At 36.2% G+C, this 16,745-nt stretch overlaps 2 protein-coding genes across 3 annotated transcripts; one reads left to right on the forward strand and one right to left on the reverse strand.

The window, feature by feature from the left end:
* Window positions 1-745: 745 nt before the first annotated feature.
* On the reverse strand, window positions 746-10,533 carry LOC102602392 (condensin complex subunit 1). The gene is made up of 16 exons (XM_006351218.2): window positions 10,208-10,533; window positions 9,655-10,013; window positions 8,887-9,047; window positions 7,617-8,802; window positions 7,326-7,517; window positions 5,654-6,295; window positions 5,382-5,558; window positions 4,909-4,976; window positions 4,597-4,819; window positions 4,414-4,513; window positions 4,141-4,256; window positions 4,011-4,068; window positions 3,115-3,266; window positions 2,805-3,006; window positions 1,164-1,322; window positions 746-1,084 (listed from the first exon to the last, which is right to left on the reverse strand). Exons 1-16 carry the CDS (start codon window positions 10,341-10,343, stop codon window positions 984-986), a joined length of 4,032 nt encoding a protein of 1,343 aa, XP_006351280.1. The 5' UTR covers window positions 10,344-10,533; the 3' UTR covers window positions 746-983.
* Window positions 10,534-11,213: 680 nt separating this feature from the next.
* Window positions 11,214-15,582, forward strand: LOC102602734 (AUGMIN subunit 1). 2 transcript variants are annotated; one of them, XM_006351219.2, is made up of 7 exons: window positions 11,214-11,304; window positions 12,770-13,125; window positions 13,220-13,352; window positions 13,438-13,572; window positions 13,805-13,928; window positions 15,001-15,138; window positions 15,224-15,582. In XM_006351219.2, the coding sequence occupies exons 2-7, from the start codon at window positions 12,846-12,848 to the stop codon at window positions 15,329-15,331; spliced, it is 918 nt and encodes a 305-aa protein (XP_006351281.1). In that variant the 5' UTR covers window positions 11,214-11,304; window positions 12,770-12,845; the 3' UTR covers window positions 15,332-15,582. The 2 variants fall into 2 exon arrangements, with proteins under 2 accessions (XP_006351281.1, XP_015165907.1); XM_015310421.1 differs by having other exon boundaries at window positions 11,219-11,304; window positions 12,801-13,125.
* The last annotated feature ends 1,163 nt before the right edge of the window (window positions 15,583-16,745 follow it).

Below are 16,745 nucleotides of genomic sequence, written 5' to 3' on the forward strand. Positions count from 1 at the left end.
AAGGAAATAGTTTAATATAAACTAGAATAAATGGAGTATAGTCTTTAAAAAATTATATTATAAGAGTTTTACTTGTATTTTATTTTTTTTGTTCATGACTCTTTAAATAGATAATATTGGTGTATCTACAAATAGTATATCTACAATTAAGAACACAATCAAATTAGTGAATTTTTTGTAAAAAAATATTAAAATTGTAAAATGTTACAAGTTTAATTCCTTCTACGGCCAAACCTAAATAATTGTACTAGGTAATTGACCTGATTTTGAACAAATTATAGTTTTCTACTAATTTTCCATTTATTTATCATCTACTAATACTTTTCATGATAAAGAAACATTTTAGTCAAATGTGATCAAGATCATAGATATTCCTCTTTCTTAAAAATGGTGTCCAAATCAACTTCCACACACTTTTGATTGTTCCGCAAATGCATGTTACCTCCCACCAACACATTTATTAGGTAACTCTGCTTGCCAAAGCTTAGGCAAAGAATGCACGCGATCTTTGCCAACGGGAGGCAAGCAAAGGCCTTCTTGTAGCAGCTGTTAACCCAGTAATCAGCTTGATTGTGATTCCTGGCATAGAGCACAATATGTAGACCATTGCCAGACTTGCATTTTCTTTTATAAGACTTGGATAGAGAAGCAAAACAATAACTCTTACGCCTCAATATCAAACAAGTTGGATTCACAAACAAAAATAACTTAGTAGAAAGACCAAAAGCAATTGTGAAACAAAAGAAGTTCTTAAAATATGGAGAATTGAATCCCATATGAACCATATAATTGCCTCAGAGGGTACTGCAAATCAGCCAAGAACTGAATGTTTCATTTTTACAAGAAAATGATCCACAACATACAAAGGCTCAGAGAAACAGTGACCATTAAAGAAAAATTAGCTTACAATGCAGTTGACAGGCAAGTCAACTGCCGCGACTAAATTGAGAATGTAAGGAAATGTTTAATTCTACGAGGGTGGTTTAGGACCTTCGCCTGGACCTGGTTATTCTTCTTGTGGAATTGGAAGTATCAAGACTTTGATCACTTCTATTGCTGTTCTTAGCTCTGGATTTAGTGGCACCTGCAAATGTAGAAGTGTTAGTGTTTGTTCACCCCGTTAGAGAAACAAGTTGCAAAGGATATAGGGCGTTGTAAGGAACCTCTGCTGCGACTTATAGGAGATTGAACTTCATTTTCATCACTTGTTGAATCAGTCACCTCACTGGAAGCATGAGAGTTAGCTTCTGACTCAGCACATCCTGGTTCTGAAGGTGAACATTCTGTTTGCGCTTCCATTGATGGATCAGTGACTTCAGAATCTGTTACATGATTAAGAAAATGAAGTTACAGAAGATTCAAGATAACCAAATGAGGCACTGTTCCCGTCCCTTCCCATTATAGATCATAAGAAACGGAACAGATACAACAATCCTGCACCATGTTGGCTACACTTATTTTGCCTATACAGTTTGCACATTGGCTTTGTAAGTTTTATCAATCCATTTCGCCACTAGCCTCTTTATATATCTCCAGCTCTCTTACCAAATGATTTCAGAGCTTTTTTAATCAGTAACTACATCTTAAATGTACCAAATTCTGAAAAGCCCCATCAAATAATTTTTATGGATTTAAAAAAAGAAAGTTGTAGCGAATGATCAACTATTTATATAAGGTACTACCACGTAATGTCTTGTTAACAGCTACTACCTCATCTACATTGTTTTAAAAAAAAATTGGCGGAACAAAAACATAGATGACCTGTATAAATTAAAGAGACAAGCAAGAGATAAATGCTTTCACTTCCATCCGAGATGTAAAAAACTTAGCATCTCCCACATATGTTTTGCGGATGACTTGTTAATGTTCTGTAAAGCTGAGGTGAGATCAATATGACTGATTCAGCAAGCTTTTGCCAAATTTTCAAATGCTTCTAGTTTGCAAGCAAATTGTGATAAAAGCTCTGTGTGCTTTTCAGGGGCACAACCAAGTATTAAACAAGAGATTTTAAGTCAATTGGGCTATAATGAAGGTAGTCTACCCTTTAAGTATTTGGGCATTCCTTTGTCATAAAAAAAAACTCAGAATTAGCCAATGTATGCCTGTGGTGGATAGAATTACAGGAAGAGTGAAATGCTGGACATCCAAGTTATTTACTTATGCTGGGAGATTACAATTAAATTAAATCTGTGGTATTTAGTATGCAGACATATTGGGCACAAATGCTCATTCTCCCTAATAAGATAATGAAACTAATTGAGCAAGTGTGCAGAACCTACTTGTGGACAGGATCCACTGGTACCTCCAAAAGAGCCTTGGTTTCTTGGGAAAAGGTGTGTCAACCTAGGAGTGCAGGGGGGCTGAATGTTATGCATTTAAGTGGCTGGAACAAGGCTGCAATACTTAAGCTGTTATGGGCTCTAGCTTCAAAGAAGGCAAATAAACCATATGCCTTGAGGCAGGCCTATAGTCGTCTTTCTTACCATGTTTTCTTGATTGTTAGATATAAGCTTAGCTCAATGTTTTCCTTTAGCACCACTCTGCTTTAGTCCCTACGATGGTGCTGCTTTAGGCTATAGCGGTTGTGAGAAACAGGGGTCTAATCCTGTTTAGCATTGTATTTTTTGCAGTTCTGGTAATCAATAAAAGTTATTTATTTACCAACAAAAAAAGAAAAGAAAAAAAGAGACAAGCATGTAGCTCAGGTTCCCTCCACCATAAAAATGTTCAAAATGAGAACCTTGTAAATAAAACATGAAATAGTAATAACTTATTGAACAGTCAATAAACTTGGAGAGATCTACCTTCAGTAATTTCAGATTCATCAATTTCCTCTTCTTCTTTTTCAGTCACCGTGATGCTCTCCAAGCTCTCCACTTTCTGTTGATGGCTTTGAGCATTTTTTGTGGTAAGTTCTTGTTCCTTCCTCTCGATGTGGAACTTATTCAACTTTTCTTCAAACTCCTCAATGCATGATTTGAGTTCAGGTTTAGCAAACTTCTTTCCCTAAATGAAGACATTCAAATAGACATATAAAGCTTTAACACGGTGAAATGAATTCCCAATAACTGCCGAAAACTAGTCCAAGCCTTGTGATGCCAAAACAAATCTTACCTTGTTGATAATAGTTCTAAAATTATCCATCACAGAGTCTTCAGATAAGGCATGTTCATAAGTCTTAAACAACTCTATCAACTTTCTCATGCTCTTATCAGTGTACGATAGCTGAGAAAGGCAATAGGAGATGTATTCACATAACCTAACATCTGCATAAAAAAGGATGTTATAACATGCAGAAGTTTATCCAGTGATAATTCAAATAGCAATCAGAACTAATCTATCCACTACAGTCTCTTCATTTAAAGGTCTCCTAATTATAATTTTCTTTTTTATTTTCGCAAGATACTCCTAAAAATATGGTAAACATGCCTGACATAACAGACAGAAAGCTGAGTACAAAATCAAGTATCTGATGAAGCATCCATAAAGCCTTGGTGCCAAATACCGAAAGACTGGCAACTCCTCAATCAATCTCAAATAAGTATATCAGCCTCTTTAACGCTCGCAGAAACACAACTCAAAGTAGACAACCTCCGTATCTTTGAAATGTAGAGTAAGCAGGGATTATCAAGAAAAAATATTGTAAAATCTAAAGCAATAGCAGTGGAGCAAGGTGGCATCATGATTTATCCACAAAAATGTGAAAACCTCTCAGAAAGTTATGGAAAATCTCAATGCACAGTTTACAGTTTAAAAAAAGAAGAAGAAAGAGACATCCATGTTTTCACATATCGTCTTAGGCAAGTATATGTAATCAGGACCAAAACCAGGGAAGAAATAGACTAATTCCGATTAACTTTTTAAATTAGCAGTGTAAGCAAAATGAAAACTTCAAGTACCCGATACATTTTCTCTCTTCTTCTGAATTATTGATCAACAGTTGACAATTTATAGTTAGATCAGAGTACACAAATTCTACAACACATGAAAACTATTTTCAAATTCCATACCAGTAACTCCACAGAATCTATTGCAAAGCTTCTCGACAAGAGCTTCCATTTGCTTGTCCTAAAAATACATATAAACATTTCAGTCAATCCTATAGAAAGAGCCCAAAAAAGCATGTCAAATTCATGGTACCTTCTTAATTGAAGTAATTAAAAATTGCATGATGTTGCAGAATGATTCTTCCTTCAAGTTCTGGCTAGATAACTTGCCAAGGATATCTGGAAGTAGGTTATAAACTGGATTGTTCCCTGTAAACATTAAGTGTAAAGGAAAAATATCAGTACTATGTGATGTGTGTACACAGAAACACGCAACAGATGAAAGAAGCTCAATAGTAGAAAGAGACTAGATAGATGAACTTCTTTATTAGCAATTGATGAAAGAAAAGTAGGGTAGACATACTACCTTTCTTTGACAACTCATGAAAGAAAAGTTTGGCAAGACTTGAAATTCTTTCATCTTCATCTTCCAAACAGATGGCCATTTCATTGATATAACCTTTCACCTAATAATGGTACACACAAGTCAAGATGACAAAAATTCTACCACATGAAAGCTAAGTATAAATGATTGATAATCCAGCCAAACCTTCATCATGTCATTCAATATCAGATGAGAAAGAACCAATACAGCATTCTTTCGCACAGAAACTGATGGATCTCTTAATCGTGCATACATATGCTCTGTCCATGGCTCTAACAGATTAGGAAAACGAACTGCCAGATCTCCAAGAGCAACAGTGCAATTTGATCGAACTGTTTCAGATGGTGCATTCTCCACAACAGTGAAAAGAAGCTGGAGATTTGCATCACTAGGAAGTAACATAGACACATGTTTAGAACTTTTTACAAAAATCTTATGTAATAAAACAAGAAAAGAGGAATTGAGAAAAAGCCTAACCAGAAGTCGGCATCAATTATCATAAATCGGCATAATGCAAGCATTCCAGATGCTTGTAGTTCAGGGTACTGGAAGAGATACAGAAGACATGTCAGTATCCATTAAATGATGTTGGATTGAGACCACTGATTCAACAATGAAGTAAACTGTCATTAGGTATACTAATAAAGTTTTGGAGGTTCTATTTTCTTCGATGACAAAAGTCTAAAGCCACAGCATCCAAGTAACATATCAATAGAACACGAAACAAACATTTCACATTTGAACTCCAAAGCGACCAAAAAATTTATTAACTTAATCTGAACAAAAGGTGCATCATTCAGAGTCAGTGAAACTGCCTTTCAAATTCATACTGGTCCATCTGATTATGGAGATTCATGTGAGTTAAACAAGGAGCAAAAAAACAAAAGAGGTCAGTATAGTTCCGGTGTTTGAAAGCACAAAAACATAGACACTGTAGGCATAACAATCACCTTCTGCATCAAACTGTAATTCCTACAGAGTTTAGAAAGAAAAGGTGTGCAATGGCCAATCAAATTTCTTTCAGAGGAACATCCAGATACAATTTCTTTCTCTGCTCTTTCAGATAGTGTATCGAGGAATGCATCTTCAGAAGCTGCTAGGCCTAGTTCTGCATTGATACCATTGTCCTGCAAAAAAGAAGACCAGATGTTATAAAGTGTTTAAAGTTCAAAATGGGTGCAGACTTCATCAAAATATCAATGTGCCTCAAGAGCCTTCTCACCTTCTGTGGACCAGTATTATCTGTGGAATCACCCTTATCTTCCGTAATCATTTTCTCTCTCTTTACTTTATCTTTCTGAATCTTGCGGACCCAAGACTCAATGTAAACCAATTGATTCAAAGCTACATGGCTAACAACAAAAAGAAGCCTGCTGAGTTTTGTCACTTGAACTGTGGTTAGCATGTTGGAGCTACCATTTTGGAGCTCATCCCCTCCACTGCAATCAAATACAGAACTAAGAGCTTTCTTCACCAGATCAGCAGCCATTTTGTCGGGATACGGATGGATAGTATATATGGTAGCTATTGCTCTATCTGCAGCAGCATACCATATATGCTCAGGAAGCCAAAATCCAATAACTAAGCTTTCTAAGATACTGAAAACCCGATTTCCATTAGTGGTTAACAATTTTTTCTTGTCCTCTTCAGACAGCCTCTGAAGAGCAAGGCATGCTGTCCTAGCAAGTAAAGGTTCCACTTTTGCCCAACGCCCAAAGCCTATGTCAATGATGTCTTGTAAGTGAGAGCTGAGAACAGAATTTGATGTTTTTGCTGCCATGCATAAAATAGATAAAGCACCACGACTTTGCTCTGCACTTGTTCCAGCAATATTGAAACAGAAGAAATCCCATAATGCTGACAACTGCAATATTAAAAGAGTCACTATTGAAGTTTTCCCTTGAGCTTTAGGAAAAAAAGACAGATGAGTTAGGCATCAGATAAGTAAAGCTTATCTATTTGTTATGACAATGGGTTAGTTGACATTAAGTCAAAGTGAGTTAAGCAAAGGCAATATAGCTTATTGAAGTCAACAGAGTAGTCACTTTCCATTCATGCCAGAGATATTAAGTTGTTAGCACCATTCTTTTCTTCTTCTTTTTTAAAAAAAGACATTAAAAACACCTCTTATGAATGGAAAAGGATGAGTCAATTAGCCAATTTTGTCAGGTTGCAATTTTTTCTAACACAAAAAATTTACAAAACCTTTAATCCTCGTCAAGTCTTTGATAAGTTGTTAAGTAACCCAAGCTCTTTATTAATATCAAGTTTCATACTATATGAAAGACGATTGCTTCTTCTCAAATCCTGAATTTGATAAGACAGCCAAATTGTTCCACATTACCACAAAAGACATAACCATTCTAGCAAATCAGCAATGATGCTGGTTTAAATGATTGAAATAACCACTTATAGGTCCAATCTGGATTGAAGGATAAATTACACTTTTTATCTGATATAATGATTATCTTTAGCCATGCTACAACAACATACCCAGTAAAATCCCACTAAGTGTGGTTGGGGAGGGTAGAGTGTACACAGACCTACCTTGTGGAGGTAGATTTCAGCCACGCTAAAGTGTTCCAAATAAAATGCACATTGTAACACTTGACCCATCTCTTTCTAGCTCATGCTTAACAACAATCTCTGAAGCTACTAAATCAGCACACATCACCCAGTACCAAAATAAACATCTGATATTCATTTCCTAAATATAATTAAGTAAATTAAATTATGACATGTTCTCTCCACCATGAGCTCCTCGAAAAAATAAATGTGACCATTATACCATGCTTCAAAAACAAAATTTATAACTTCTTGAGTCACGCCTCACTAGATTTCTTATTTAGCAATTCAAAAGAAAAACGATTGGAATGAGTTTATAAATTACATACTGTGCTGCTCGTTAAGTCTCCCTTGGACATTAAGGCTCCAATCAGGAACTCCAGTGAAGCAAGATCTCCAATATTTGTATCGATAGCAAGATTCAAGAGATTCTTAGCAGTTTCCTCTGGGTTCTTCCTTACATATATTGTAATGAAAGCATTCTCAACAGCTTCATAAATTGCTTTGTCTTGTGAAAATACCTGCAGTTATGCTTTATTAGGTCAAAATGTTTAATAAGTCCTCATCAATAAAACATATTGAAATCAGTTGTTGCTCCGATTATACAAAGTTAACATTACCAGTGGCAACATTTTCCGGAGGCAGGCTTCTGAACCATCTATTTGGAACTGTCTGCATCTCATCAGTAGAAGAATTGTGTTCTCCACATCTGTGGCAGAAGATGAAGCCATTAATTGGACAAGGGTTGGCATTGTGGCGGACACACAATTGGAGAATCTCAAGCCTGCCTCCAGCGATGCAACCAAGGTCCTTGTTTGCTCCAAATTCCCAAAATCTGGCACAGAATCATCTGTCTGGCCTATCATATCTTCCTCATGAGGCAAGCAGCTGTCTGTCAGACTGTCATCCTGTTCCTTGTTCATCTCTTCACCCTCATTGAGGACCTCTCCATCTTCATTGCTAATTTCATCACAGGAAGACAATCCATCCAAAACACTTATTGGCTGAGACTTTGGTCCTAGGTCATCTAACTTTTTCTTGTATTGTTCTAAGGTTGCTTCAAAAGATGCTGCTCGAAGCTGGGGTCCAAAGGGATTGTGCTGCAACATCATAATAAGTAAATTCAGTGCAGATTTTCTGACAATTGCACTCTTATCCTCTAACCTCCCAGCCGCTACTTCTGCAACCTCATTCCACATGCCAATTGAAACTGAATGTTCTTCACATAATTCAGCCCAGACCTGAAGCACTCGACTCCTTGTATAGGCTGACACATCCCTACAACGTTCCAATAAGATTTCCAACATGGCCTGCTTGGTTCGGAGACGAATCGATTTAGAACTCACTTCACCTTCACTATCATCGAAAGCCTTCATGACCAACTTACCCAACACCCCAACAAGAGCATTTCTCATCTTATAAGATTCACCTCCAAAATGTGGGATTAATAAGCCAATATTAATTGAGATCAACTTAGGCATTCTATCAGCGAGCTCGACAAGAAAGCGCCCAACATTTTCAGCCCCTACTGTATCCTTCACATAATCTTTCGGGGCTGTCCTTCCTATCTCTCTGATAAGAGAAGAAGCCATGCTACCATCGGCATACTTCTTTTCAGCCCAAGCAACTGCATCAGCCAAATGGGAAACTGCAAAATCTAATTTGTGAACCAGGTGCAAAATTGAAGCACATGATTGTGCAGCATAGTGGTATTTGGTAGCACATGTCCCGATTATGCGAGTCAACGCATCTTTTGTCTCTGAATCTTTTAAGACTACTGCATTCTCAAACACCAAAAAAGCATTTCTACAGCAAACCACATAATCAAATTGAGTTAGTATTCTGATCCACTAAAAGATAAACAGTTCAACGAAAAAGAAAAAACCTTACTTCACAAGGAAGGACAAGTAATTTTCATCAGGGTCTGATGATCCAAAGAGCAACGAGAGGTTGATCTCTAATGAATTTGCAACTGAATTCAGTATCCTTGCCCTTTGTGGCTCCCAATTCCATGCACTAACAAGTTGCTTCTTTCGACTACTAGCGACCACCTAAAGCCAACCAAACATTCTCTCAATTGCCCTCGAAATTTCAGTATGATACAAAAGGAACATATAATTTCAAGAAGAGCTATAAAGGAAATAAATACACACAAGGCCATCACAGAATCAATTAAACTCAAATTCTCTAGAATCCCTTGAAACTCTGCCCGAGATCATTTTAGTACTCCCTTTGTTTCTATTACCTTCCTTTTTACGCTGTTTCGAAAAGAATGACTTTTTCCTAATTTGGCAATTCTTTGATTTCAACATCATGTGTTGCATGTTTGAGTCCACAAGATTAAAGAGCATTTTGGTACATTATACATCTTTAAGACTACAAAATTCAGAAGTATTCTTTACTTTCTTAAACTCGGTGTCAAGTCAAACTAAGACAAACAAATTGAAACGGACGGAGTAACAACCTTTAGTCATTTTTAGTATCAACTCTACATGCAGGATTACAATATCCCCTAACCAGCAAGAATACACATTCATACATGCAGTTGAATTGACTAAAAACAGTAAATTCATTATAAGCATTTCATAAAATTGCACTCCTTGTGAATATACTATATGCATCACACACACATACTATCAGATAAAGAAAGGAGTTTACTTTTGTGCTGTTGTTAGAACTAGATTTAGACTCCTCAATGAGCACAATGTGAATGAGGAAGAAAGTGTATATTTTGAAAGCATTTCGATATGATGCAACTCTATCAGCAAGCGAACACTCATCCTCCTCACTATCATTCTTCTCATCATCAGCATTTCCATCCTTCTGCTGAGATACCCTCAAGAGGGAATCCACAGTGGGGAGCAGAACACTGAGATTGGACCTAAGAGACTCCACCAAATTGAGCTTACAGCCTGGAGTAAGGCAAGCAAACTCCTTCACCAGTGAATACACACGGTCAAACACATCATGCTCCTCCACACAGAATAGCTCTTTGTCCGATAGGTCAAAGGAGACGCCTGTTTAAATAAAAAATTCAGAGAACCCAGTTGCCTAAATCGAAAAAGAATGAGAACCCAGATAGAGAAATCGATAAAAGAAGAAGAACCCATTGTGAAAAAATGAAGAGCACCCAGTAGGTAAGTTCGAAAAAAATTAAAAATTAAGGAAAATTGACCTTTAAGCTGAAACCCAAGATTGGAAAAGAACTAACCTTTGACGAATTCTTCCAATTCAGAAGGACGGAGGTTGCTCAGTGAAGTGGGATTTTGAACTGAGAGACGGTTGCTATCGGACTCTTCTTCTTCCAGAGAGTATAAATTTGGGGGAAATATGAACGGTGGAGCCATTTTAGAGAAATGGGGTCGAAGATTTGAAGAATTTCTACAGAAAATAGTGGTGTAAACTTCCTAGATTGGTTTGATTTGTGAATTCGCAAAAGCTTAAGCAGAAGGAAGAACAAAAAGTTCTGGCAATGAGATGAGAAAATTTGAAATGAAAAAAGAACTGTAGGGGAGCGGGAATATGAAACCATTCATCCGCATATGTTTCGGTTCGAGTCCCCTCGTATTTCGTATTGAGTCGATACAGGGTATTTTACTCAAATATGGAATTTTTGATGTAAATTTAAATTTAGTGGGACTCCAATGTAGTTATCGAATACCAGATGGAAAATATAAAAAAAATCAATCATGTTTTTTTTTCTTAGCTTTTCATTCGGTATCCAAGATACACATCAAGCTCGATTAAATTTAAATTTAGATATTATTGAATTTATTTCTGAAGGCATCACTTATAACGGGAAATATTATATTCCTTGAGTTTAAATTTTGAGATTTCTAATTAAAGTTGGATAATATCATTCATTTACTATAACTCAGGTTGGTCATTCATCTTAATTTTTAAATTGTTAATTTTTCATTCATCCTAATTTCTATTATTTTTTAGACATTGAAGGGCTCATTTTTTTTAGGGGTATTCTAATAGTAAATTTTATAATTTTAAGACTTAAAATTTGAAATATTTAATAAAATATCATTCATTTAATTACAACTCATATTGGTTATTCGTCCTAATTTATATTATTAAATAAAAAATGAATATTTATAATAAACATTAATTATCAACTTGCTAAAAGTATATTGATAGTATAACATTTATTTAAAGACGTATATAACTTTAATCAATTTTAAATTTATTTATACGTAAAATCAAAAATAGAGTAATATAGTAATATTTACCTCAAAACAAGAAAGGATTTCAAATTCGGACTCAAAATCCTGTCGATCTCTCTCGGGTTGCATTTCAATTGTAAGTCCAATTGTTTCTCTCTCTAGATTTTGGTTTCTGCTGTCTCTCATGAAGAGAAAACCCAATAATCCCTTTTTGAATTGTAGTTTTATGATGGTAAACTGGGTTGTAATTTGTAAAGGAAGTTCAAAATGACATTGTTCTTTGTGATTGTTTTCACACTGGTATATGTTAACTATGTGATGATAATCCCCCAAATTTGTGATGGGTTTTTGCTAATATTCGTTAAAAATTAAATTTTGAATAGTTTTGTTAGAAAAGGAGAAGGTAAAGGAGAGAAATGAGACACCCAAGATGAAATATTTGTATTGTATGTTGAGTTGTTAGTTCTTGAGATGGGAAGTTATAAATTTACAATCTTTTACCAAACTCTTTGAGTTTATGGGACAGTGATTTTGATTGCTAACAAATAATTAAGTTTGGTTTGCTTAAATCTTCATCAATGAGGAGGTGTGAGGATGCGCTAGTGAGGAGGTGTGAGAGGTTAGTTGTAGCAGGAGTTAGGAGAGGTAGAGGTAGGCTGTAGAAGAATTGAAGGGAGGCGATTAGAGAGGACATGACACAGTTTTAGCTGACTGCGGACATGACCTTAGATAGGAAGGTGTGGAGGTCGAGGATTAGGGTACAAAGTTAGTAGGTAGTCAAGGGTTGTCGTACTTCTTGTAGTATGATTTAGGTATCACATAGTCCTCTTTTCCCGATGTATCAATAGTTGTTGTTACACTTGTTTTGTACCTTTGCTATGTTGCCGTCTCTTTTTCTTTCTTACTTTCCTTACTTTCCTGCATCATTTACATTTCTTTTAAGCCGAGGGTCTATCGGAAACAACCTCTCTATCCTGCAGAGGTAGAAATAAGGTTTGCATAAATCTTACCCTCCCCAGACCCACTTATGGGATTACACTGGGTATCTTTTTGCTGTTGTTGTTGCTTAAATCCTTATCAGCCTGTCAAGACTGGCCCTTGAGTTGGTCTTGGCATGATGTTAGAGACAGAGACATATTAAGGATTTTAAGTTAGTGGGTGAGGAGTATTACTGTACTTGCTACTTGTTTGTGACGTTGAGTGTGAACTTAAACATATATACAGAAACAAAGATGAGATGCACAAATGGAGAAATGGTCATTCAAATGTCTCTCTGTGTATAGTAACAACTCCTTTGTGACATCGAGTACTAAAATCAACATAGATAACCACATAAAGATGGCACAACTAATTAAGAAATGGTCCTGTATGTGTAGAATCGATGTTGAATTGAAGGTGGTGGGTTCATCATCACCACCTATCTATGCATAGCATCTGCCACTGGTTAGAGATCTTGATAGTTGACTCTCCTATTTTCTTGATAGAGTAGTTAATATCTGTAATAACTTACAGCCATTTCATCTAAAATGATATAATTATTTCAGAGTTATTTATGTAGTCCACTTTGTTATTCCTTACTGTTATCTTGCAACGTATATCAGGTAAGTGTTTGTCTACAGATTTTGGCTTAAGGGTCTGAAAATTCAAAAGGGAGGAACAAGAAAAAGAAAGAAAGAGATGAGTGATATAGTGGGGGGATCTGATCCTTATGCAATTACTTCAGTAACAGCAGAATCATCAAAAACTACTGGTTTTGATGCAAATCGAATTTCTGAAGTGAAAGCTTGGCTTACTTCACAATTTGACGCTGTTGGTAAAGATGTCCCTGATTTTGAGTACACTCCTCGAAGCATCGCTGAATTACACAAGATTGCCACTCTTTCGCAAGCCAAAACTCAAGCCTCTGTAATTGTTGCCAATGATTACCGTCAAAAAGCAGCTGAGTACAGGTCCCAAGGTCATACTTTTTCTGTTTAAACTACTCGAGCCGGCATTTGGTTCAAAATTGATGTTGTTGTCCCATTGAGCTGATTATGTGATTTTGATTGCAGCTGCTAGGATAAGAGAGATTCTGGAGAGTGTGGGATTGGCCCAAGAGAGTTTACCATCTAATGTGGTTTCATCTGCACATGTTCTTGCCAAGGTTGCAAATTTGTTGGATGTTAGAGATACTGAATTAAGTAGGTAGGTCACCTTTTTTTCACTAATTAACCTTTTTTTAGTTCTCACCCCCTTTAGTTTTGTTGTCTTACTAGGAGAAACATTGTAGTTTTCTTGTTGCAGTAGCAGATCTTTCTCTACGGAAAACAGCAGTAGAAGAGAAGAGAGCTAAAGTGCAGCAGGAATCAAAAGTTCTTCTTGAGTACACTCGAAAGGCAATAGCGAGATTGACTTATTTGAAAAGGTAAATCTTTTGTTACATCTCATCTCACTCATTCATGAAATAATGCTGTGGAATGGGGTAATAGATAGCACAATTGGGAGTCAATGTTCTTATATCATTGAGTTTGACTTCCTGGCACTTTCTTGCTGCCGCATTTTGTTTCAAGAAACGGATACTTCTCTTACCAAAAAGAAATTCTGGGTCTTAATCAATGCCATCTTTCATCTCTTAACTATTTTCTGTGTTTTGGCAGAACACTCTCACAGCTTGAAGATGATATTGCTCCATGTGAAGCACAAATGGAGAACTGGAAAACAAACTTAGCAATTATGGAGTCAAAAGAGAGGCAGTATTTGCAGGAGTATGGTTATTATAAGGTAACTTTACTTTTGTCTTAAAATAATTTGCTGCAAATTTATGGATTTCATTTTCTTCTCCCAGTTAAAAGTCAAGATGCTGTTACAATATTTAATTATCGTATGGGCAGTTATGAGACATCTTTTTATGTAGTATATCCTACAAATGTGGGCTTCAAGTTTATTAGTTTTCATGACGTGCCCTTTTTTAACATTCAGCTAGTTTCCATGGAATATGTATGTATATACGTGCTCGTGTTCATGTATATGTGTATGAATTTCATATCTTTGAGTTGCATTTACTTTTGTGAAGAAGAAATCTTGTTGCAAAAGTCTTTATAGTATAGAGAAGATTCAATATCCTCAAGATGATAGTTTGCAACTTTTTGAGTGAGTGTTTTATTTTATTTCTCTTCCTCTGTGCCAAATGAGATTGGAGATTTGTTAGTACCAGTTTTGTAAAGATGAAAAAGTCACCCGGCAATGTCTCTCTTCACGTATAATGCTAAATGGATGATCTTGTGCAAGGTAAACAGTCATGAGTTGGCTGGATATGAGGATTGATGAAGGCCTCCAGAGGGCTCTGCTATCTGTAAATATCTAATCCTCCTTTTCTCCCTACTAGTGGACAAAGGTGAGCTAAATAGTGGTTTAATCATTGTAAGTTGTCGCAAACCTCGAGTCAGGAAGGCACAAGGCAGTACCTCTAGGACCAGATGTGCGATGACTGGTAAGGGCTTATAGTAAGGTCACCTCTGGAGGACTGGTTAAAGCATGCACATGTACGATGACTGGATGAGTCAGAAGGCATCACCTCTAGGACCCGATAAATTGCTTAGCAGGCCCAAATTATCGTTTTATGAAGCAGTAACTTATCTATATAATCTGTCATAAAAGCTACTTCTGCTGTGAAACATATTTTATTTGATGATCTACCCTTCAGCAGGCAATTTCTTCTGAAAAGATTGGATCCTTTTTGCCTCAACATGCTAGAAACTTTGTGATCTGAATGTATTACTTGCACCTGATCATAAATTTGTATTTTCGTATACCTGAAACCGTGAAGTGGATGTTAAAAGGTCTTTGGATGCAGGCTGTACTTAACCGTGTTGGTTACACCCCAGAGATAAGTCACGGTGTATTGGTCGAGATGGCAGAGCATAAGAAAGACTTGGAGAAGAAAACAAAACCAATTCTTGATACTCTGAGAAGCTACCAAGACTTGCCTCCTGTAACTATTTCTAAACATGACTAGAGTTCCATTGTTCTGCTCTCTTAAATTATAGATGTTGACTTTTTGAGACTTCCATTTGCAGGATAAAGCCTTGGCGGCGTTGGCAATTGAGGACAAGAAAAGGCAGTATGCTTCTGCTGAGAAGTATCTTGAAGATGTGTTGCAGTCTGCTCTTGCCTCCTCAGAGTGACGTGGGATGCTTTTCTTCGAACATCCATTTTGCCTTCACTTCAGCTCGTAGTGCCTCGCCTGTCAAACATTTGGGAAATGAGACTGGGATTGATTTTCTTTCGACTCTTGTTCTATTTTATCTTTCACTTTTTGTATGTGCCATGATGGTGTATTCTCAACACTGCAAAAAACTCTTGAAATCGACTCATAATGATTTGTGTAATTTGAATGGGAAAAAGTTGTTGGTAAAGCCTGTTTCCTTTGTAGAGAGATTTGTTTTCTCCTTCAAATTCCATTCTTTTTACTTCTTTGAGAGCCTGAGAGAGATCACACTTTTAGTTATCTTTAACACACACCTCATGTTGCCTGATAAGGCTATGATCAACTTATACTTAATTATGTTTTCAACACGCCACCTGATAATAATATGTTGAAGTGTATGACCATCTCATCTAAAAGCTTAAGCCGTTAGAGAAAATACACTTTTATTTACGTAAAGTTCTGTCTTCAACAAATGTGATAAAAGGAGGAACATTTCTCATGTGTCTAGGGGTTGGCAAGTTATCTTTTATTTTCAATGTGTGGAAGACATCTTTTGGATATGAAACTGACGTAAAGGATTAATGCATTGACAGTGGAATCTGAATCATATCCTGATGGTTCACCTGGAGATTTTGATAAAAAAGACTCGAAACGAGCCCTGGATATAAGAAAATTAGTAGTCTAAGTCTTCCAAGGACATGACCTTAGATAGAGGTTGTGGAGAACCCAGATTAGCATAGAAGGATAGCAGATAGTTTAGCATTATCTCGCTTATATCCTTCCGTACTAGTACTAGTTTTTAGTATTTCTCTTGTAGCTTCTTGTCCTTAATTTAGGTTTACTTTCTATTGTCTCTTGTATGTCGATTATCACACTAATTTATTGTAGCTTTTTTCTTTGTCATGCTCTCTATAGTATCTTCAAACTGCTTTACTCAACACGGGGGTCTTTCAAAAACAACTCTCTATCTCTACAGGTAGTGATAATGTCTACGTACCTCTGCAGACCCCACACGTGAGATTATACTGAGTATTAGAAAATTAAAGCTGTATTTTCCCTTTCTTCATTGCTCTTCTTTGTAATCATTGAATGTAGATAGTTAGATAACAAATTCATGAAAACTTATATGCAAAATAATTCACCAATGCTTCCTTTACACGTTAGTATTTTTTGTCGGTTAAAAGAGTATTTAAAAAAAGGGGAACAAGAGACAAAAAAGAGGATATATTTTGCAAAGATGAATCCAGAATAAATTATTATATCAATAATAGCCATTATTTGTGCAGTCACACTCAATGTTGCATTCATGCAAGACAAGCCAATCAAATTTTTCATAGCCAAATCATATTGTGATTAGAAAATTCTTCTTTAGAAAAGGATGGGGGGTGGGG

Source organism: Solanum tuberosum, unplaced genomic scaffold, assembly GCF_000226075.1.
Source record: "Solanum tuberosum cultivar DM 1-3 516 R44 unplaced genomic scaffold, SolTub_3.0 scf00129, whole genome shotgun sequence".
Classification (NCBI taxonomy): Eukaryota; Viridiplantae; Streptophyta; class Magnoliopsida; order Solanales; family Solanaceae; genus Solanum; species Solanum tuberosum.